The sequence below is a fragment of the Nomia melanderi genome, chromosome 2 (genome assembly GCF_051020985.1).
Source record: "Nomia melanderi isolate GNS246 chromosome 2, iyNomMela1, whole genome shotgun sequence".
In the NCBI taxonomy this organism is placed as follows: Eukaryota; Metazoa; Arthropoda; class Insecta; order Hymenoptera; family Halictidae; genus Nomia; species Nomia melanderi.
This window is the reverse complement of record NC_135000.1, coordinates 7,734,112-7,754,335: the sequence shown is the minus strand read 5'-3', so window position 1 is coordinate 7,754,335 and position 20,224 is coordinate 7,734,112. Positions and strand designations below refer to the sequence as shown.

The 20,224-nt window shown below is 37.1% G+C and overlaps 7 protein-coding genes and 2 non-coding genes across 13 annotated transcripts; 4 read left to right on the top strand and 5 right to left on the bottom strand.

Annotated features, from left to right (window-relative positions):
• The first annotated feature begins 8 nt into the window (after positions 1-8).
• On the top strand, positions 9-2,642 carry LOC116426295 (ATP-binding cassette sub-family G member 5). Its single transcript, XM_031975071.2, has 5 exons — positions 9-339; positions 694-1,269; positions 1,385-1,607; positions 1,692-1,906; positions 1,975-2,642. Exons 1-5 carry the CDS (start codon positions 144-146, stop codon positions 2,640-2,642), a joined length of 1,878 nt encoding a protein of 625 aa, XP_031830931.1. The 5' UTR covers positions 9-143.
• SCOT (Succinyl-CoA:3-ketoacid CoA transferase) lies at positions 2,631-5,374 on the bottom strand. Its single transcript, XM_031974978.2, has 7 exons — positions 5,127-5,374; positions 4,525-4,905; positions 4,025-4,450; positions 3,844-3,952; positions 3,556-3,772; positions 3,286-3,497; positions 2,631-3,205 (listed from the first exon to the last, which is right to left on the bottom strand). Exons 1-7 carry the CDS (start codon positions 5,214-5,216, stop codon positions 3,015-3,017), a joined length of 1,626 nt encoding a protein of 541 aa, XP_031830838.1. The 5' UTR covers positions 5,217-5,374; the 3' UTR covers positions 2,631-3,014.
• A 173-nt stretch (positions 5,375-5,547) lies between these two features.
• On the bottom strand, positions 5,548-10,475 carry kermit (PDZ domain-containing protein GIPC-like protein kermit). Of its 5 annotated transcripts, none has more exons than XM_031975025.2 (9): positions 10,322-10,475; positions 10,049-10,173; positions 9,236-9,987; positions 8,726-9,001; positions 8,162-8,497; positions 6,647-6,743; positions 6,200-6,582; positions 6,002-6,083; positions 5,554-5,919 (listed from the first exon to the last, which is right to left on the bottom strand). In XM_031975025.2, exons 4-9 carry the CDS (start codon positions 8,732-8,734, stop codon positions 5,762-5,764), a joined length of 1,065 nt encoding a protein of 354 aa, XP_031830885.2. In that variant the 5' UTR covers positions 8,735-9,001; positions 9,236-9,987; positions 10,049-10,173; positions 10,322-10,475; the 3' UTR covers positions 5,554-5,761. The 5 variants fall into 5 exon arrangements, with proteins under 5 accessions (XP_031830915.2, XP_031830906.2, XP_031830885.2 ...); XM_031975016.2 differs by having other exon boundaries at positions 10,304-10,405; XM_031975036.2 differs by having other exon boundaries at positions 9,390-9,987; positions 10,304-10,405.
• Positions 10,476-10,487: 12 nt separating this feature from the next.
• Pink1 (PTEN-induced putative kinase 1) lies at positions 10,488-14,106 on the top strand. Its single transcript, XM_031974965.2, has 7 exons — positions 10,488-10,837; positions 11,319-11,596; positions 11,675-12,207; positions 12,283-12,405; positions 12,491-12,908; positions 12,980-13,078; positions 13,144-14,106. Exons 1-7 carry the CDS (start codon positions 10,702-10,704, stop codon positions 13,399-13,401), a joined length of 1,845 nt encoding a protein of 614 aa, XP_031830825.1. The 5' UTR covers positions 10,488-10,701; the 3' UTR covers positions 13,402-14,106.
• Positions 14,107-14,121: 15 nt separating this feature from the next.
• On the bottom strand, positions 14,122-14,559 carry LOC143174265 (tubulin polymerization-promoting protein homolog). Its single transcript, XM_076364940.1, has 2 exons — positions 14,490-14,559; positions 14,122-14,396 (listed from the first exon to the last, which is right to left on the bottom strand). The coding sequence occupies exons 1-2, from the start codon at positions 14,557-14,559 to the stop codon at positions 14,122-14,124; spliced, it is 345 nt and encodes a 114-aa protein (XP_076221055.1).
• LOC116426299 (uncharacterized) lies at positions 14,254-17,139 on the top strand. Its single transcript, XM_031975083.2, has 10 exons — positions 14,254-14,838; positions 14,896-15,028; positions 15,099-15,233; positions 15,297-15,530; positions 15,593-15,822; positions 15,891-16,056; positions 16,129-16,371; positions 16,434-16,515; positions 16,589-16,840; positions 16,931-17,139. The coding sequence occupies exons 1-10, from the start codon at positions 14,630-14,632 to the stop codon at positions 17,134-17,136; spliced, it is 1,890 nt and encodes a 629-aa protein (XP_031830943.2). The 5' UTR covers positions 14,254-14,629; the 3' UTR covers positions 17,137-17,139.
• Positions 17,140-17,181: 42 nt separating this feature from the next.
• On the bottom strand, positions 17,182-18,959 carry LOC116426271 (uncharacterized). The gene is made up of 2 exons (XM_031974992.2): positions 17,804-18,959; positions 17,182-17,733 (listed from the first exon to the last, which is right to left on the bottom strand). The coding sequence occupies exons 1-2, from the start codon at positions 18,791-18,793 to the stop codon at positions 17,293-17,295; spliced, it is 1,431 nt and encodes a 476-aa protein (XP_031830852.1). The 5' UTR covers positions 18,794-18,959; the 3' UTR covers positions 17,182-17,292.
• A 762-nt stretch (positions 18,960-19,721) lies between these two features.
• TRNAM-CAU (transfer RNA methionine (anticodon CAU)) lies at positions 19,722-19,793 on the top strand. Its single transcript has one exon. It is a non-coding gene; the product is annotated as a tRNA-Met (tRNA).
• A 274-nt stretch (positions 19,794-20,067) lies between these two features.
• On the bottom strand, positions 20,068-20,140 carry TRNAK-CUU (transfer RNA lysine (anticodon CUU)). Its single transcript has one exon. It is a non-coding gene; the product is annotated as a tRNA-Lys (tRNA).
• Between the last annotated feature and the right edge of the window lie 84 nt (positions 20,141-20,224).

The window sequence follows — 20,224 nt, the reverse complement described above, 5'->3', positions numbered from 1 at the left end:
CACCGTGCTGCCCACTAGAATTTATCCTGTTACATTCGGGTGGTTTTCAAAAGGACCATTGTTTAAAGAGTTCGCGTTGAGTGGAGTAAAACGTTTACCAGTTAATTTTCCACCGGCGAGGTATGTGAATCAGAGGGACCACAATGATACCATCAGACTGTACCTTGGACATAGCGAACGTGTACCATTTGACGGCGGTGGTGATAGAGGGTAGCTGCGTGAGCAAAACGGAACCCACTGCGGTGCTGAGGGACGTATCTGCTAGGGTCCATGGCGGAGAAGTGTTGGCGATTCTGGGCTCAAAAGGGTCCGGCAAAAGGGCTTTGCTGGATGTTATCGGTAAGAGAGTTGATCAGAGATTATGGTAATAAAAGTGCTTCTAACACTGGAACTACCAAACACTTAAATTGACTTCTTAAAATTTTTGTATGGAAGCTGCAAGTGTGTATTCATTGAGATTTCAGTTGGTTTGTTTTAGTTTAGGTATTACTGAATTAACTTTAATAACTTCTCTAAGTTCTAGTGTTAAGATAATTATTTTCTATTGGGATACTGATCTGGTAGCTCTAGTGTTATCTTAAGATAAGATTTTCAATGGAATTGGATTTGTTTTGTAAAGCACTTTTATTTATCCAGTGTTGCTACTTATTGTAAATTACAATGATGCTGTCATTTCATCATTCCTTTTTTCAGCTGGAAGAGCAGAAGGAGAAACAAGAGGCAGAGTCACTTTGAACAATAACCTACTCACACCAGAGCTGTTCAGACGTCATGGTGGTTACGTTGCTCACAGATGTCACCTGTTGCCTAGTTTAACTGTTCGCCAGACCTTAACTTATGCTATCTGGTTAGCGAATTTGAGTAACAGAGAGGCTAGAGTGAGACAAACATTGGCGGATTTGGCATTGTCTCAGGTGGCTAATAGAGCAGTGAATGATTTGACTAAGCCAGAGTATAGAAGACTGATGCTGGGAGTTCAGCTGGCGAAGGACCCCACGTTATTGCTTCTAGATGAGCCAACATGGGACACGGATCCCCTAAATACCTACTTAATCGTTTCTATGCTTTGGTCCTATGCTACTCGGAGAGGATCCATTGTTGTCCTCACAATGGAGACTCCCAGATCAGACGTACTTCCATTTGTAAGTCGTGTCACCCTTCTGTGCTTGGGTGCTGTGGTTTATTCTGGACCAACTAGGAGTATGCTGGACTACTTCACTTACATTGGATTCCCCTGCCCTGAACTCGAAAACCCATTGATGTACTACTGTAAGTAAATACTTACTAACATTTATATTCTAAGAAATAATATAAAAATTACCTCTGCTCTCTTTAAAGAGTTAAGAAAAGAACATATAGGTTAAGTTTCATATAATCAATTTAGTGTGTCTATCAACGGTCGACCGCCGCTCCAGAGATCGTTTCCTGGAGTCCAATCAACAGATATCTGTCTTAGTCGACAAGTTCAAAGCGGAGGGCGTTATTTACATGAAGGAGGCACCGCAAGTGCCGCCCAACGTGAAGGATACGCCACTTGGTATCATGCACAAAGGACTAGGTCGAGGGATCAAGCCTGGTTGCTTCTCCACCCTCCTCGCTCTTTACTTGTAAATACTCTTCACAAATTCTTTGCCCTTCAAAAACACCCTTTATAAATTCTTCATAAACTACTACATTATTTCACACCCTAGGAGAAGCATGGCAGCAACATTCGCCTTCAACAAATGTGGTTTAGGACACTTCGCCACTCGCCTCCTACTACTACCATTCTCTGTTGCCCTCATGAGCATTCTATACTCCCATTCCACCCCTGTACAATCCAGAATATTCCTACAAACAAGTGGTCTAACGTTTAACGTATTGACACTGTTCTACGTAGCTGGGATAGCAACCACAGCACTCCTTCGTAAGTTCCAGCTGACTTAAAGCGCCAATGACTCCAACAGAACATAAAATTCGCCTGTGATCATCCAGTTCCAGGTTATCGCGCCAGATATTACCAGGAGAAGAGAGAAGGTCTCTACGGTGGCGCAATGTTCCTGACCGCGTACGCGTTGTTAAGTTTGCCACTCAGTTTCCTGTCATCCATGATCACCATCGGTATCCTGACGCCTATCCTGGAGTTAGACTTGGCGTCCTGGGCATATGCTTCTGGAGTATTGTGGGCAAGTTACGTCGCAGCTGAACAAGTAACCGTGGCCGTGATGATGGTAGTTGGAAAACCAGTGACAGGCGCTATCACGGTTTTGTACATGACGCTGGTGTCCCTGGTGGTAGCATCCGGTGCTATCAGGAGTCTGAAAGCTCTGCCATATTGGCTGGCGGCCGTCTCCACCGCATTACCAGCAAGATACGCTTCTTTGGCGCTGAACCAATTGGCCATCGACATGCCTATGTTCTTAAATCTTCATTACAATGAAAGCTTCGCGTGTCCTGGTGTACCGGAGCTCTGCAGGTACCCCGACGGAAGGACCTACTTGATAGAACGTTTCACCCGGGAGGGCGAAAACATTTCAGAAGTGCTGAACGTCGACCTAAACCTGCTGATCTCTCTGGCGTTCGCCGTTGGACTATGTATACTTAACAGCGTGCTTTATTTGTTACCACTGCCCGCCAGAGTAAAAGCTAAATTTAGAGAGTAAGAGTTTGATTTTATTTCGTCGCGTCCATTACAAAATTATATATCGCTTTGCCCGTTAAAACCTAGTATTATGCTTAATGTAACTGGATTCCATTTATCCGAGTCGACAAAGAAAACAGTCCGGGTAAATTGAGACGTTGAGATAATAACAATCCATAACCTGTTATCTGTTCCTACCTGTACATGTACTTTCGATGAGCTTCGTTTGCGCGATTAGGTCTGATGTTGGATAAATGAAGTCCTAACGTATTTATGGTAGACTTAAGCTAATTTATACAAGCGTCGAATCTCCTTATGAATACGTGTGTATGTGTCACTTTTCTATCTGTATACCGCGGAGTACTTAAAAGTCTGTTTAAGTGGGTTACCGTTTTTATTCGCAAGATTCTACGTCCACCTGCCTCATTTCTTTAAGGTCGTCGGCCACCGCGAATTCACAACCGGTAGAGCTGACGAGGTCGCTCATCTCAACATTCGGCGCGATTTCGATGAGCTTTAACCCCTCTCCTTTCATCACCTCGAAAACTGCCATGTCTGTGATTATTAAATCCACGCATTGTTGCCCTGGAGTATTAAAGGATGGAGGAGACCGTTCAGTTTTTAGGGCAATCATTATATAGTTGATCATATTATATTAATGTCACCTGTCAACGGCATTGTGCAATTTTTTAAGATCTTTGGACTTCCGTCACGAGCTTTGTGTTCCATTGTGACCACCACTTTTGTGCCTGGTGCGGCAGCTAGATCCATTGCACCACCCATCCCTTTCACCAGCTTTCCGGGAATCATCCAGTTAGCTAGATCTCCTGTTTCTGATACTTGCATCGCTCCAAGCATTGTTAAATTAACGTGACCTCTAAAACAATTAAAATTAGTAACAATTGTCTATTGGAAATAATAATTTTAATATGTACCCTCGAATCATGGCGAAACTTTCGTCGCTACTGAAGTATGATGCTCCAGGTAGTACGGTGACTGTTTCTTTTCCAGCATTGATTAAGTCGGGATCAATTTCATCTTTGTCTGGATAGGGACCGAGACCTAGGATACCATTCTCGGACTGCAAAGTTACCTTTACATCTTTGGGAATGTACTTGCATGCAAGTACTGGTATACCAATTCCCAGATTGGCTGCAGAAAAGTTTATTGATTGAAGGTTAAGCATATTTTGTAATATACTTACTTCATTGTGGATGTCTTACCATACATTCCATCTTTGAATTCAAGGGCAGCACGTTTAATGATCCTGTCCTTTACTTTACTAGCTGGTGTTACTTTCTTAGGTCTCATAGTTTCTTTAGTGAAGCGTTTCTAACATACATAAGGAATAGAAGTAAGTATATACTTTTAATAATTCATTGCTATCTTCAAATATGCACGAACCTCTACACGTTTCTCATATGAAGGACCTTTAACTATTCTATCTACATAGATACCAGGTAAATGTACATGGTCAGGATCTAATTCACCAATTTCTACAATCTCCTCTACTTCTGCCACTGCTATCTTAGCCGCCTTACACATTACTGGATTAAAATTTCTGGCTGATTTCCTGAATATTAAATTCCCTGCTTTGTCTGCTTTCCATGCTTTTATGAGAGCATAATCTCCAGTGATTGCAGTTTCCATAACATAATTTTTACCATCAAACTGTGCTACAGTTCTTGGTTTTCCAGATATTTCCGCATTTCCATCTTTGTCATATTTGACAACAACATTGCCTTCTTGTATTAAAGTTCCATAAGCAGTAGGTGTATAAAAGGCAGGAATACCAGCTCCACCTGCACGAATACGTTCAGCTAATGTGCCCTAAGTTTTTAAAGATACAGTTGTTATACCTTAGTTCTGTTACAAGCTTAACTTTCATTATTCTAAATAATCACCTGAGGTGTTAATTCAACTTCTAATTTACCACTGAGATATTGCTTCTCAAATTCGGGATTTTCACCCACATAGGAAGCTATCATTCTTTTTATCCTATATTCCTTTAAAAGTATACCTAATCCAAAATCTTCAACACCTGCATTATTGGAAACAACAGTTAAATCCTTCGTACCCTTCTTCAATATAGCTGCTATTAAATTTTCTGGAATTCCACATAGTCCAAATCCACCAACTAAAAGCTTGGCACCATCTGACATATCACATATTGCTTCGTCAACAGATTTAAATACTTTTCCATTACCACTAAGTACAGGTGTCTTTCGAGCATCTTCTTCTGTTTCAGATATATTAGCTCTTACAGAGAAATTAACTGTACATACCTATTGAAAAAAGTTATAGACAATTATATAATAATGTTAAAATACGAAAAAATAATCTACAATAATGCTATAGGTTTTCAAATCATTATTTTACAATAAATCAATGTTTGTTAAATCAGCCATGCACTGTCAAACTTTAAATACCGGAAGGGTCGACAGGTTAGGTTTGCATTAATATCCAAATTATTCGATATTTTAAATTAATATTAAATAATACATACTCTGGCAAGTTTAAAACGTTTATAACTATTTCTTGAACTATCGCTTAAACGAAAAAGTAGGCAGCTAGCTCTGCTGATAGTGGAAGCCATGATCGTGTGTTACAACTTGTTCACCGATATCTCAAGTGTTTGTTAGGTTAAATTTCGATGACGTTTTCGTTAGTGATACCAATACCGACTGCGTAAATAACCGACATTATTTAAATTGAATTGTAATCAGTACGGCTCTTACTGGTTGCATTTAATCACTTGATAAATAGCGATATTACGTAATTGATTGACAACAATCTGAAGGTCTGGAAACGCTCAAGTATTAATTTATCAGTTAAAAAATAAAACAAAATTTTATCAGAACACAATGTATCCTAAATTTTTTATTTCTTATCTGTTAACGATTTATAAACTTATATTATGCTTATCCTAGTTGTACTAGGTCTATATGCTAACAAAGGAATAATTTACATCGTAACCGCTGTGTCAACTATTCCTTATTTGTATAAGCTACTGTGCAAACCATTTTACATGCTGGTCATAATTTAATATTCAAAAAAAGTACGAGCATTTAATAAATTGGAATGCACAGAAATCATAGCTTTTAGAAATTTATTTTGTCGCAACTCGAGCGACCGTTTTTATCATCGATGTCTACCAGCTCTAGCGTCGGTAATAGCACCCCATAATTCAATGACAAAGTCATCTGTAAAGCCAAAAGCTTCCAAGTCTGAATTATCTATTGCTTCTGCAAATTCAATGCTGTTGCATTTGCCTTCAGAGAGCTCCCAAATCTGTGTAGCTGTTACGAAAAAAATAAAAAAAACTATTGTAACAAAAAACACTTATTAAATAAAGATATATTTATAAATAAAATCACGTGCCTAATTCGGTATCGTATATACCCATGAAACTCTCCAGAATCACATTAATCTTTTCAATGCCCACTGCAGCAGCATCATCCACCTGTTGATTAATATCAATAGAAGAAATAATAATTTAATGAAGTTGTCCAGAATTATCATAATTTACGTATAAATATATATATATATAAATGAATTTTCCATTGAAGATCCAATTACCATTTCCACAATTTGAGCGCTTCCATCGGCTTTGAATCTAAGCGTCTCTCTTCCAGAACCATAACCTGGTTTCTTTCCCTTTTTCAGTTCTCCACGTGGACCAATGCTACCAAAGCCATTCTTCAGTGGCTCGACTAGTCTTAACGTAAACGACGAACCTTTTGGAATAGCTTTCAGCATCCTTGCTACTTCGAAATGCCGTTTACCGATCAAGCTATTCGAGTCAATTTTCTCTATATGATCTCCGACTTCTATTACTTTTATCCTGTCGATCACTGAGCCTTCCTTGATACGTTTAATGAAAGCGTATCCTGTACCATTGTCCGTTATAGTTAACCCTAAAGCGTCGTCCGATTTCATCAGCTCAATCTCCTTGGGTCGCCCTGAAGAAACAAATTGTCATTAACGCGTAAAGGGCAATAATTGAAGTACCAATAACCAGCGTACCTTTCTTGTGGGCAAATATAAAATCACCTACCACTATCTGGCTGCCCAACAACTCAGTCATTTCTATCTTGTGTGTGTTCAGTGTGCAGAAGAGTATCTGAAAGAAGAGGAACTCGTTAGAACCTCGCAGAAAGCGAATGTTACATGTTCGAGTGCGATGCATAAAAAAAATAGCCAAACGCGTCACGCTACACGCAAAATTAGACAAGCCAGCCTCCACTTTAATTGTCACGCTAAATTTCTTAATGAACAGTAACATGCACCGGCGGATACGTGGCCAGATGTTAATTACTAAACCAAGGAAAATGAAAACCTTATTAAAGCCTTCAATTTTCAGGAGCATCAATTGGTTCATTGAATTTCAGATAATTGTGTACATAAAAAATTGATATCTTAATAATTATATTTCATTATTTCACAACCCTGTTAAACTTTACTTCAGGGCTCCCTTCAGGGTCACCGGTGTCCCCCAACCAAATTGAATTACTATAATTCACTCAAGTAAACGATGATTATTTAAAAACATTTCTATATAATAATAATAATAATAATGCAATTCAATCAAATGATTTAATATTATATTTTCTACTTTGTGTATTTTGCTCTATGAAATCGCGCGGCATTGTTACTTTTGTTAGTTAATTAGAATTCCCAAAAATCCTATATTAATCCTACATTATCCTACAATCCTTCCACGTGTATAGAAATGGTACAATTCTCAGTGGGTAAAAATGACGCATAGTGTACCCCACCCGACCAGCCTCTTGAGAAAAACCGAAAGCCCCTAATCTTTCGTCTCGGCGTTCGGTCATTAGCAACTTTCACTGTGACCATTAAGCGACGCTAAGAGAGCTGGTTCGGTTCAATCCCGATTCAAGTGACCTTACGAACGGTAACTAGCATGGAAAATGCGTTCATAGCATTTACAACCTGTTATTACATGTCTCTGATCACGGCGCAGAGAATGTATCCGCCGTGCAGGCGAGAGGCCGCGGCCCGTAACCGATGTTTCCTGTATCCGGAATAACGCTTTCCCCATAAACCATATGGGCCCTGAAACGCTCGACTATCCTTGCCGCTCGTTCGACGCGAATTCCCATAGAGCGTGAAATAATATTATGTCTAATAAAATTAATTAATCGAGACGACTAAATAATATTCTCAAGTAGATTGTAAATAAAATCTCGTTAATCTATACTAATCTGACCATAGAGAACACGCGTGAAATAATTTCTATATCTATGTCTAGCAAAATTAATTAATCAATTAAGTATTTGCTACAGTTAGATTGTAAATGAAATTTCATTGAACCTTGTATAAAAATGTTGAAGAATTTTAAAACATCTGTTTAGCATCTGTATAAAGATTTATCTATAGATACAGTCACGCATGTAGTCTAGTTACAACAAATTATTCGCATATTAAATGTAGGAAATAGAATCGGAATTAAACGTTTCCTGTCGGAAAGGATTGGCTCGTTTGTACCCTGGTTTATCGACCGTCAATTTAACTCACTTCTTCCACTGGTATATCATAGCATTCAGCTATCTTCTGATAAAGTTCCCGGACATTGCTGAAGCCAGATATCAGCCCTGTAGGACTTCCATGTGCCAATTGACAGTGAAAAATTAACGACGGCCTGGAAACCTTCAACGATCGTCGTTCCTGCGTTTCAGTATTGCTGTTCTGTCCACTGTGATCTCCGTTGCCGGTGTTCGTTGGGTTCTGTTCGTTTTCGTTTTTACTCCTCTGCCAGTGATTATTGTTACCATAATGCGAACTGCCGTTTGAAATTTTATCTGACGTCGGTGATTTTTGGGGGACGCGGCCTTTGAACAACGGCATGCTTATCTGGAAAATAATGTTATTTATGAGCATGCAGTATATTTATAAAAATAATTACTTGAATATTAGACAAATAGTGAATATCAGATATTTAAGAAATATTAAATATTTAAATAAAACAATGAAATAAAATCAATAATCGATAAAATTGAATATTAGAAAAATAGAGAATATTAGATATTCAAAAAATATGAAATAAATATTTAAATAAAACAATCTTCAAGCATAATGTACCTTCTCCATGGAGTCTACTTGGACAACTGATTTTACAGAAGAGGCAAAAAGAAGTATATATGAGGAATAAACGGTACTCTAAGTTCAGAGTGTGCGTGCATTCGCGGAAAAAAAAATGTTGACAGGCGATACCGGTTTAACAGATCGTTGGTATCGCATTACAATTTCTCACAATGATTAATTTCATCGCAATCGCTCGCTCGATCGGCCGTGCAACGATGCTCATAAAATTACATTACAAGAATTCAGCAACTGATAAAATCATTAAAGATCACCCTACACAAAAAAAACAACATAAATAAATACAACATAAACATAAATCTACAATGTACAATCACTACAACATAAATTATATCATAATAATAAAACAAACATTATCAACATTATTTTATAAGACAGTTGAAAAATAATTTTTGTACCACAATTCTCAAATATATATCCTTCTACATTCAGCTAAAATTAATATTCCAATATTATTCATTCACAACACAAGAAATTTCCAAATATTACCATTCCGTCGGATCAAGGACTAATTAATTCCAGGACCATAAGCGACACTTGTACCGCTGACACTTGCAATGTTGATCACCGATGACCGTCGCAGCGGTCAACGTGTTAATGGTTGAGAGAATAGAAGAAAGTTCGTAGATACTTTTCTTAATACCTGCTTTTGCGGCGGTGCACCGAATGACGTTCTTATGTGAGACAATGAGACTAGCGGCGCGAACAGAAGAAAAACTTGCAGCGATACGTCATATCTGACCTACTGTGTGCACAGAAAAATTTGTTGTTCGCAAGCAATCTCTTCTTATCGGTTTTATCGGCGGCAATTATTGTCGTATCACAGTTTCAATTTAGTAGCCGCGCAAGCGTGCCTCCATCGTAGATCGTTGATCCCACCTCGCTCGCTGGTGCATACGAATGAAATGCTTTCCGCTGATGCAACTGGGTTAAACGATCGTTCAGCGGCGCGCAGAGCTACGCGTTGATCCCTTTAACGATCTATCCCCGACGTCGTGGATCTCCACTGGAGCACGATTTCGCAATAGAAATACCTTCGATCGCGATCATAACCCGTAGAAGCGTGTCGTTGCACTACCGCGCGGTTCCCTTTACCGTGAACCCTTCGCGCACGGGGGTCCCCCTCTCTTTCCACGCCAAATGTTCCTCGCTGCCGATTACATTTCCATTCGCAGAAGTCTCAGCTGGTTCAAACGCGCTCGAATTCCGTTTATTTGAGAGATCTCGAGCATCTTTGGCGCCTACGGATAACGTATATGAGAATTTGAACAGATTTTTCATTGTATTTTGGTTAGACGTTACCTCGGTGGTTCTTGATTAATTAATTATCGTGTATTAATGATTATGTCGTTTTGGGATCCTTTGATTCCTTGCTGATTAGTGATTGAGTCTATGGTATTCAGGAGATATTTTTGTAGGTTCATTGCCTGGAGCAAAATATTTGATAATAGATTATCGACTTACATTGTGAGGTTTCATGTTATTGTGCTATGTTACTGTTACAATATTATCGATTATTTGTAAATTATAGTGTAGCATAAACGTTTCCAGACATACCTTCATTTTATAAATTACCTGGAAGTATAATTATTTATATTTATGTTTCATTCTTCGGACGAGAGATCGTTTCTTGAAATTTAATTTTTACCAGTGGCCCCCTCTTTTATTAGTGGCTTCAGTTATCTTCGGTGGATAATGTTCTGTTTTACCGATTGTAAGATATTGTTCTGTAAATGGTCGATAGAGTTCAGGAGTGCGAAAAACGAAACACGAAAACGAAAGAAATTGGATGGAGCGTAGAAGAAGTCCTTTAGGGGTCGTCTACGCAGTTATACAAAAGAAGAAAATTTTGAAAAACGATTGACAGGTTGGTAACGAGCCTGCCTTCGGCGGCGAAGGCCTGTGTTTCCTGGGGAGTGGCCCATTGGGCTTTCTCAACCCGTAAAGGTGGAGAAATGTCGATTCGGTTGGTAGCTCACCGTATCGTGCAAAATGGTCGGGCTTTACTACACTCCCTTCGAAATACCGAGTGTCTCTACCCTAATTGTCATCCAAGAATCAACCACGGCAACATACACGTTGTACAAGTAGGTGAGTTAAATGATCAAGAATTTATTTCTTGCGAACAGTCATCGCAACGTCAAGGACTTACACGTAGGTAATCACTGAAACCTTTGTCCTTCGCAATGCGTTCTAACTCTGTTATCATAGGAATACATGGTTTCAGTGTCCATAAGAAAATTCGCAGTTGGAAACGATACCTTAAGCCACACATTACTTCAAGTTTATAATCATTACTTCGAATTTCTTTGAAGTCGGAAGGGAATCAGCTGTGGGGTTCCCTTGTCAAAAGTGTTTTCTTTTTTATCTTTCTAGAAGTTCTTGAGTTTCTATGTTCTTACAAAGTTACACGCATTGAATGTACATTGTTTATCTGTATTTCTAAGATACCTTTGACTTTGTTGTGCCAAAATTTACATTACGTTCAGAATTACATTGTTTAAATTAATTTACGAAGAAGTTGCAATTGATACGTTTACATTGAACATTTATACTATTTCACCTAAAATAGGCAAGTCCCAGGGCTATTTGCCCCAGGGTAACAACAATGTATCTACCGCTGGAAGACACCTTGGTTATTTGGGAGCCCACGCTCGACGGCTTTTCGTTGATAATATCTTAAAACGAGTCACTAATAGTTTGGCAGCTGATTTAAGAAGACGGGCAGCAACTAGATTAGTCTTTGGAGATTCTGCACCATTTTTCGCTTTAGTTGGAGTGTCCTTAGCATCTGGATCTGGAATATTGACAAAAGATGATGAGTTGGAGGGAGTCTGCTGGGAAATTAGGGTATTTATTTTGATTCATCTTGATTAGAAATAAGGGAGAGAAACAATATTGTAATGATATTTAAATTTGAACTTCCAGGAAGCAGTATCAAAATTACAATGGAACATGCCTCAAAATGATATGAATTATGAAGTTATTAAAGATGAAGAGAAGGTTGTCACATTGAGTGATTTTGTAATTGGTCCTGCTATTGCTAAAGGCTGCTCTGCAGTTGTATATGCAACAAGATTCAAGGAATCAAACGAAGACAAAAATGAACTAAGTATCGACAGCAAAGCCACGAATGTAGCTACATTTCCATTGGCATTGAAGATGATGTTTAATTATGATACTGAATCGAATGCACTTTCCATTTTAAGAGCTATGTACAGGGAAACTGTCCCAGCTAGAAAACACTTAAATAATGAGGAACTGGCCGAATGGGAAATTAAAATGGCAGAAAGAAAAGCAGAGCTACCGCCACATCCAAACATTGTAGCAATGTACTATGCTTTTGCTGATACAGTACCAGCATTACCTGGTTCCTTGAGAATGTATCCTGATGCATTGCCTATACGCATTAACCCCCAAGGATCTGGAAGAAATATGAGTCTGTTTCTATTAATGAAAAGGTATAATGTGTAGTACAACTCAAACAACACGATCTGTATGTAAATTAAGTAATACAACCTGTTATATCTGGATAGGTATGACACAACGTTAAAACAATATCTGGTTGATCATGACATAAGCATCAGAGAATCAACACTACTATTTGCACAGTTACTTGAAGGTGTTGCACACATGAATGCTCATGGCATCGCACATCGGTAAGTCAATACCTGCACTGGTCAAAGCTATACTATGATATTATATATCATTGAGTTACATTTTTTTTCTCTCACCGAATTCTAGAGACCTGAAAAGCGACAATATTCTGCTAGACCTGTCCGAAGAAACTGACAACTGCCCGTCTTTAGTCATTACAGACTTTGGATGTTGTCTTGCTGATAAAAGCCATGGATTATATTTGCCTTTCAACACTCACGATATTGACAAAGGAGGCAACGCTGCGCTAATGGCGCCAGAAGTGATCACAACAGAACCTGGACCATTCACTAATATCAATTACACGAAAGCTGATCTTTGGACCATAGGTACAATTGCATACGAGATATTCGGTATGAGGAATCCATTTCATGGTGACAGTAATGACAAAACATCGCTCAAGAACTACAGCTACAAAGAGACGGATCTTCCGCTCTTACCAAACGAGGTGCCAACGATTGTATCCGCTTTAATAAAAAATATACTGTCTAGAAGTTTGTACAAGGTATAATTTTATTCATTTAATTTGTTATTTCAAATATGCTGGATTCTACGTCATTACGTTCTTGATTTCAGAGGTTAGATACAGAAACAGCAGCAACTGTAATGCAACTGCACTTATGGGCACCGAGTACTTGGCTTAGAAGCGAAGCGAAGTTACCATCTAGTAACGAGGTCTGTAAATAGATTTGACTGGAATTCGCATTTTAATATTTCTAATCTATCATTGTCTCGTGTAGGTGATGCAGTGGCTTCTGTGCTTAACAACGAAAGTACTTTGCGAGGGACGTAACTCTGCACTACCTGTATTAGATATTCTCTACGAGGAAGGAGTGGAAAACATCGTCAGAAACCATTCTTATCAAAGATCCTTATCAACTAGGTCTTGCGGAAGACGTACCATGCCGGAATATCAATTAATAGCGAGTTTCCTCAGTAGAGTCACGCTTGGCAATGTTAGAAATGCCTTAAAGTGGATACAGAAGAATAATGTATAATTTTTTAGTAAATGTTTTATGTCCCCCCAATAAAGGGACAAGATCGAACGATGTGATGAAAGTATTGTCTCTTCTAAATGTCGAAGAAAAAAAAACGAAGCTGTTTCGTGATTATTTTTCGACATGAAGCAGAAATTGTTATATTATTTTTATATATCGAGTTCAACCGTATTTTCGTTGATGTTCCCAAGTTGGTTTCTTATTAATTTATTTTTGATACTGCGAAAAGAAAATCCAGACAAGTCACACCTTCAAACATATTTTATCTATGGTTCTAATTAACAAATCACCGTAGCTGTGGAACTAATCATAGGACGACTTCTTTTGTGATTCATTTGCCTTGTAATCCAACAATATTGAAAGCAGTGTAAGCGTATTTATTTTGACAATTTTATTTTATTCATTTTATTTATGTATAATGGTCTCCAGGTAAATTATTATTCTATTTACACAGAAAGCAATCTTTCGTATCCGATAAAGATAGTTCATTCTGTGTCACTATAAATTATTATAATTAAAATATCACTGTGCGATACAGAATGTATTGGTCACTCGGTGATTTTCAGATATCAATTTCAGTTATTTTATTAAAATGGTCATTTCTTTGGAATTTACTACGCGGATGAATGTAAATATTACAGCGAACCGAAGAAACATCCAAATACTGTGTGAATGTTATTCATTAATAAAATTTGTGAACAGCGATTGCCGAGTTACGTGTTAAGCAGCCTTCCTAGGCATCCCTGATGCTTGAAGCTTCTTCTTCAGCTCCTCGAAATCAAGGTTCCCGATTTTTGCCAAGTCTTCAAGGTACAATAAATATTCTTCGTACGACAGAGCTCGTTTGCGAAATTTGAAGAAAGCAAGTCCAGTGTTAGTCGTGGTAAGCGTGACCATATCAAGTATACGCGCAGATATTAGCCATTTGTCGCTTTGAGTTAATGGCAAGAGTTGTAAGTTATATTCAGAGGAAATAGGATCCATTTCACAGTATGCTGTCAATTACACATTGCAAATGTGATCAAATATGATCAACGGTTTGTTGTAATAGTGTTCATTATTTCACTAATATCATTTTAATCGTTTACCCTTAAAGATATCTTGCAATGGAATAACATCAAGTTCTTGTTTCTTTAGGTAGATATCAGGAATTGCCATTTTGAATGATATACATTAATAATTGAAAAATTTATGTGAACATTTGAAAAGAGATTTAAAAAATTTCATCATGACGTTTGATGAGCCCGGGTGCTTGAATAAAGGGGGCTTGTGCAGTCATTCGTGCGATCACGGAGATTTAATTAAAACTGTTGAAAAGCTGAAGCCGCCTTTCTTTGTTCAATTGACCAGTCAGGTTTTTAATAGCTGCTGTACAGGAATTCGTACTGCGAAGATAAAGCTGGACATGCGTGGTTCTATTGTATTTGAGAAAATCAAGTTAGTAGATGCGATTTTTGATTTTTAAATTTGATATTACCTTGAGGATAATTACAGGAGAGTACTTGAAGACATGGACATTCCAGTGTTGATAATTTTCCTTCAGAAGCATCAGGATATTCGTTGCATTAACTTAGCTGGCAACAATATTTCAGACAATGGCTTCAAAAATTTAATCGATCATCTACTAGTAATAGAAACAAAATTTATAGGAGAAAATTTATTTTGATACGATTCACTTTTTAAATTTGTTGCGTCAGGTACACAAACACGTAGATGATCTAGATATTGGGAATAATAACATCAAAGAATCAGGAATAAACTATTTGCTGGAAGTAGGAGAAGGAATACAAATTAAGAGCCTAAGTTTAAGAATGAATAAATTAAGTGTCAAGGTAAATTAATTCTATGTTCTGTTAAATGGAATTATTAACTAAGCTTTAATGACATTTTTGCAGGCATCAATGAATGTGGCAAAATTGTTACTACAAAATGAACATCTACTCCATTTGAATGTCGCAGATGTAGACCAAACTGCCTCCAGTTTAATATATTTTATAATGGTCTTGAGTCAAGATCAGAAAGACTACAATGAAACTCTGAAATGTTTAGATATCAGTCGACCGAACCCAGGATGCATGTATTATTTTGATTCTGTTCATTTTGCCAGTGTCATTGGTCACATGCTCAAAGTAATACTGTGTGCACGCATTTTTTTTATCTATATTGTTAAATTCAAGCTTTCTTTACTTAGCATAACAGTACTCTGACAACGTTGCATTTGCAAAAGTACAACTTTAGTTGCCATGATATTGAAACCATGATGTCCAATGCAATCTTCAACAATACTCTGCTGTTGTTGGATCTTGGCTGTAACAACATAGGTGATCACGGCGTGGATCATCTTGCCAAATGGCTTGCGAAAAGACCAAAATTGAAGAACCTTATATTATGTAAAAACATTATAACTGATCATGGTGCAAGGTACTATTTTTGAAGCAAAATATAAATTGTACCACAAAAGATAAATGAACGCATAATGATTTATTTAGAATACTTAGTTTCGCTCTTCCATTCTCAAAGCTGCTATCACTTGATATTTCGTACAATAAGATTACGGACAATGGCATGGTAGAATTTTTATATACTTTGAAAAAGAATCCTTTGCTACGACAGTTGAAAATATTTGGTAACTCTATTGATCATTTAACTGCTAAGGTATTTACATGAATTTTACATTTATACAAAAGAAAAATTAAAATAATGCACAATGCATCCATGTTCCTGTAGATTATCAAACGAATGCTGATCTCTAAAGTTTTGAATCAAGAGAATATAGATATTAGACTGTACAAAGTAGATCATAGATGGTGCATTGCAAGATATGAAGATAATTATCCTAAGAAAGGATACCATGATGTTTCTTATGGTCTTTTTTCGCAAGCATCAGATCCTCCAATTAAAAAGTCTCGTCCAAAAGCAGAATATTATAAATATACATATAATAGAACAAAAGAAATTAATGTGCAACATGTATGTTATTATTATAATTTTCAGTGAGGATAAGTCTACTAAAAAATGTTTTCTTTTTTTAGTCAGCTATTACTATTATTTCAAATATACTGGATAGGGACCACCAACAAGATTGTAGATGTTGTTATTGCTTCAGATGTGAAGGTAATTCAATTTACTTCTCAATTCTACTCATTCATTTCTTCCATTTTGCTTTATACGGTAATACATTTTTCAGCACCACATTATGATGAACAATGTAGAAATTTTAACCACCCAGAAACTTGCACTTGTTGCAAGTGTAAGGGAGGCGAAAGTAGTGATTGGTCTGTAGACCACGAAATTCTAAAAAGAATTAAGCCTCCGTTGGACGTAATGGAAAAGATCACACATATATTGAAAAATGTGAGTTCTGACATTGGTAAAAGTATCATACGTTGGATTAATATTGACGAAGACATCTTGGAGGAAGATTTAAAAGTTATTGCTGGTCAGAATCTCTAAAATTTACATTATAATATTGAAATAAAAATGATGAATAACATTTTAATCGAATTAACATTTCGTTCTCAAATTAAAGGTCAAGATAAGAGCGACGAGAACTCGCCAAAGGATTCGTGTAATTGCTCGTGGGCTCAATTCAGTATATCAAGTTTACAGAAGTATTTGGAGGAGAGTTCTTCCCAAAACATACTAATCATACCTAAAGACAACCCTTTGTTAACAGAAGTGAACAAAAGATCAGAAAGTTCTACGAGTATTTCATCAAAATGTATGAGCATATGAGTAAGGTAAAAATAAGGATGTAAATGTTTTTTAAAAATTGTTATCTTATTGATAATGGGACACAATTTAATCCTTTTTTAATAGTACAAGGTATCTTTTGACAAACTTGATTGTGACAAGTACAAAAATACAAAAACTAATTCATACTACATTTCATTAATTAGCTGTTGCCTTATAACTTTTTGTATCGCCTCGTTCATTCTCTTGTTTAGTTTCTTCCATCTTCACAGGTAAAAATTCATTTGCGCTGATTTCTCTTGGCGCCTTATTGGACTGCATAAAATCATTCGTTCCGGACATCAGTGGACTGTTCTCAACAGTCTCTTTGTTTGTAAGGAATCGAGATCCCATCATTGGATTAGCCGCTCTTAAGACGTGGGGGTAAGCGTTGATGGTGATTCCTGGAGTTTCGTGCGGATGATCCAGTATTATATTTTTAGCGGCATATTGATTGACCGGTACGGTTTCTACTGCAAGGGGGACTGTTTTTTCATAGACATTTTGGAAATTATTTTGGGGCAGGAACGATGAATATGGAAGATCAGATTTGATATGGGCATGATATTTTACATGATGTCGGGCCTTGTCCATGTGATCCTATAAATAATTACATATGAAGGACACATATCAAAAATAGACAAAGAAGGGGTAATTATTTTTTACTTACATGTGCTAAGATGTGAGGCACCATGTGAGCATTGTATGGCATTACCATTGAAGACGAAGATCTTGCACACGGTGATGAGTAAGGAAGAGCAGACACTACTTTAATGGCCATGGGCTCCATACTAGACTCACTCAATATAGCCATGTTATTCTGACATGTACACGGAGTCAAAACTCCATGCAGGGGGTTGTTGCAAGGAGATACCGATGGAATTTCAATAATACTGGCTAATTGTGATGGTTCTGGCTTAGGATATATAATCATAGGACTGGACGGTACAGTGATTACAGGTTCTTGATAAGAAGAACTAACTGGCAACACGGTTAAGGTCTCTTGCGGTATTGGAAGTGACTCAGAGAATTGTTCAATACGTGCAGGTTTAGGTTGCTCCATAGTGGTCTGAATGGTGTTTGGAGTGGGTTTTGGTTTTGGTTTTGGTTTTGGTTTTGATGTCTCCTGGATAACCTGAGACTGGGAAATTGGCTGAACAATGTTTACGGATGGACTCGGTTGAGAACATGGCTGAAGAGCAGATTGAACTATTTGAAAGGTTTGGTAAGGCTGCAGTATCTGTCGAGGAAGGACTATGTTCGACTGAGGCACTGACTGAACAAATGATGGTTGAGCGACGTTCAAAGTTTGGATCGTCTGAGCAGCAGGTTCACTTTGGATGGTCAGAAGAGTGTTTTGAGCAGCAGTTTGAGCAGCAGTTTGAGCAGCAGTTTGAGCTACAGTTTGAGCTGGAGTTTGAACAGTCTTGCAAGGAACCTGCGTTACTTGAGAAGAACCTTGCTTGATTTCAACGCAGAAATTTGCAGACTTCTTGGTCCTATCCTTCTCCTCGCCTGTTTCTTCAATGTTCAGTTCTTGCTTCTTAGACTCGAGTTTGGGATCTTCCAATGACTTCTTTTGTGCAGCTTTGGGTGTTGGGCCAGCCCAAACTAAAGCAACTGCCAGCAACAACACTAAGACACACACATTGAGACGCATTGTTGGCTGTGGCGATTCTGTGATCCTCAAAACTGAACTGATGAACGATTGAATAATTTTCGCTTTTTATAGGGATTAATCAGGATGTGAACTCATCGAGCACCTCAGGTAGTTTCGCAATTCGATGCGTGAACTTCGCGATACCTGGTATCGCTGATGGTGCTGATCGTGCGTTTTTTAACTGCTACGTTGTTTTTGCGACATTCTTATTGTATGCATAATTGCAGCTGATTTTTAAATGTAGAACTATTTATGTATAAGTATAATCATACTCCAGATGCAAGTAACATGACTGAATGTTTGGCTTTACTATTATGTATAAAAGAATGTAAGATTATTAAAAATGATTACAACCACTCAATAAATTTACCATGTAATTTTATAAAAATTACCCATCCTTGTTTTGAAATGTGCATAATTTATTTAATTTTTAGTTTCGATTTAAATAAATTAATTTTCATATAATGCTTGTTTAGATATACAAATTAATGCAATTTTAAATTGGATAGGTAGTATTTTAGTAAGTAATTTTAATTAATAATAAATAAAAAGCTATTCGAATTGTACTTCATATAAAACAAGAATTAATCTATGGATTGTTGATTAAATTTTAAAACATATATGAGAGGGTATTCGGGTTTTAAATAAATTTTATTGATGGTTTCCATACTTTTCATAAGTAGTCTCATTTTTGCTGCATTGCAGTTTCGACTTTGTTACGGCGAATGGAAATTGGAAGTGATTGCAAAACGCTGAGTTAACCAGTATATACGCAATGGCGCCTTAGTTTGTTTATTCGACAGATTTTTCCTACAACGCTGTTCTACTTACTTTTCAGGAATCCAACGGATTGTGAAAGAAACGAATATTTTTAAATTAAATACATTATGATGAGTAATGACATTTATTAGTACAGTATCATACAACCAGCAGAGTGGCGCAGTGGAAGCGTGCTGGGCCCATAACCCAGAGGTCCGTGGATCGAAACCACGCTCTGCTAAGTTGAGAACATGTTTCTCAATTAACTTTTTTACATTTCATTTTAATCTTCTATATCATTTTTCGCATCAATAATTATTTTACCAAAAACTACCATTTAAATAATTTTAATATTAATAGATATAAATAATAGAGAGGTGAAATTATATTAAAATTATTATATTTTAAATTAATTATAAATGCGGTAATTTGTTTTTTGCATTAAGTTTATACGGAATAGTTCTATTAAAATTTTGAAATGTTTATCCACGAGAAAACTCGGCAAAAAATAAATTCGCCCAACGTGGGGCTCGAACCCACGACCCTGAGATTAAGAGTCTCATGCTCTGCCGACTGAGCTAGTCGGGCTTTTGTTGACGCTTTTTAAAAATTGACTGAGAATTTCCGTTTGATGCAATGTTTTATTAATTAAATTACAAACGTTATCAAGTA

What these genes read in the sequence shown, in the direction of transcription:
- LOC116426299 (XM_031975083.2), top strand. Translation starts at nt 14,630, where the DNA reads ATGACGTTTGATGAGCCCGGGTGCTTGAATAAAGGGGGCTTGTGCAGT. An exon ending in ATTTAATCGATCATCTACTA is followed by an intron (nt 15,029 to 15,098) that starts GTAATAGAAACA and finishes TTGTTGCGTCAG; the next exon opens with GTACACAAACACGTAGATGA. An exon ending in TCATTGGTCACATGCTCAAA is followed by an intron (nt 15,531 to 15,592) that starts GTAATACTGTGT and finishes TTCTTTACTTAG; the next exon opens with CATAACAGTACTCTGACAAC.
- LOC143174265 (XM_076364940.1), bottom strand. Translation starts at nt 14,559, where the DNA reads ATGGCAATTCCTGATATCTACCTAAAGAAACAAGAACTTGATGTTATT. An exon ending in ATTGCAAGATATCTTTAAGG is followed by an intron (nt 14,397 to 14,489) that starts GTAAACGATTAA and finishes TGTAATTGACAG; the next exon opens with CATACTGTGAAATGGATCCT.
- LOC116426295 (XM_031975071.2), top strand. Translation starts at nt 144, where the DNA reads ATGATACCATCAGACTGTACCTTGGACATAGCGAACGTGTACCATTTG. An exon ending in AAACCCATTGATGTACTACT is followed by an intron (nt 1,270 to 1,384) that starts GTAAGTAAATAC and finishes TAATCAATTTAG; the next exon opens with TGTGTCTATCAACGGTCGAC. An exon ending in AGCAACCACAGCACTCCTTC is followed by an intron (nt 1,907 to 1,974) that starts GTAAGTTCCAGC and finishes GTGATCATCCAG; the next exon opens with TTCCAGGTTATCGCGCCAGA.
- LOC116426271 (XM_031974992.2), bottom strand. Translation starts at nt 18,793, where the DNA reads ATGCGTCTCAATGTGTGTGTCTTAGTGTTGTTGCTGGCAGTTGCTTTA. An exon ending in TGCCTCACATCTTAGCACAT is followed by an intron (nt 17,734 to 17,803) that starts GTAAGTAAAAAA and finishes AATTATTTATAG; the next exon opens with GATCACATGGACAAGGCCCG.
- SCOT (XM_031974978.2), bottom strand. Translation starts at nt 5,216, where the DNA reads ATGGCTTCCACTATCAGCAGAGCTAGCTGCCTACTTTTTCGTTTAAGC. An exon ending in CATATGAGAAACGTGTAGAG is followed by an intron (nt 3,953 to 4,024) that starts GTTCGTGCATAT and finishes TATGTATGTTAG; the next exon opens with AAACGCTTCACTAAAGAAAC. An exon ending in TTGCACAATGCCGTTGACAG is followed by an intron (nt 3,206 to 3,285) that starts GTGACATTAATA and finishes TTAATACTCCAG; the next exon opens with GGCAACAATGCGTGGATTTA.
- kermit (XM_031975025.2), bottom strand. An exon ending in TATATTTGCCCACAAGAAAG is followed by an intron (nt 6,583 to 6,646) that starts GTACGCTGGTTA and finishes TTGTTTCTTCAG; the next exon opens with GGCGACCCAAGGAGATTGAG. An exon ending in GCGCTCAAATTGTGGAAATG is followed by an intron (nt 6,084 to 6,199) that starts GTAATTGGATCT and finishes ATTAATCAACAG; the next exon opens with GTGGATGATGCTGCTGCAGT.
- Pink1 (XM_031974965.2), top strand. Translation starts at nt 10,702, where the DNA reads ATGTCGATTCGGTTGGTAGCTCACCGTATCGTGCAAAATGGTCGGGCT. An exon ending in TGTCTAGAAGTTTGTACAAG is followed by an intron (nt 12,909 to 12,979) that starts GTATAATTTTAT and finishes TCTTGATTTCAG; the next exon opens with AGGTTAGATACAGAAACAGC. An exon ending in AGTTACCATCTAGTAACGAG is followed by an intron (nt 13,079 to 13,143) that starts GTCTGTAAATAG and finishes TGTCTCGTGTAG; the next exon opens with GTGATGCAGTGGCTTCTGTG.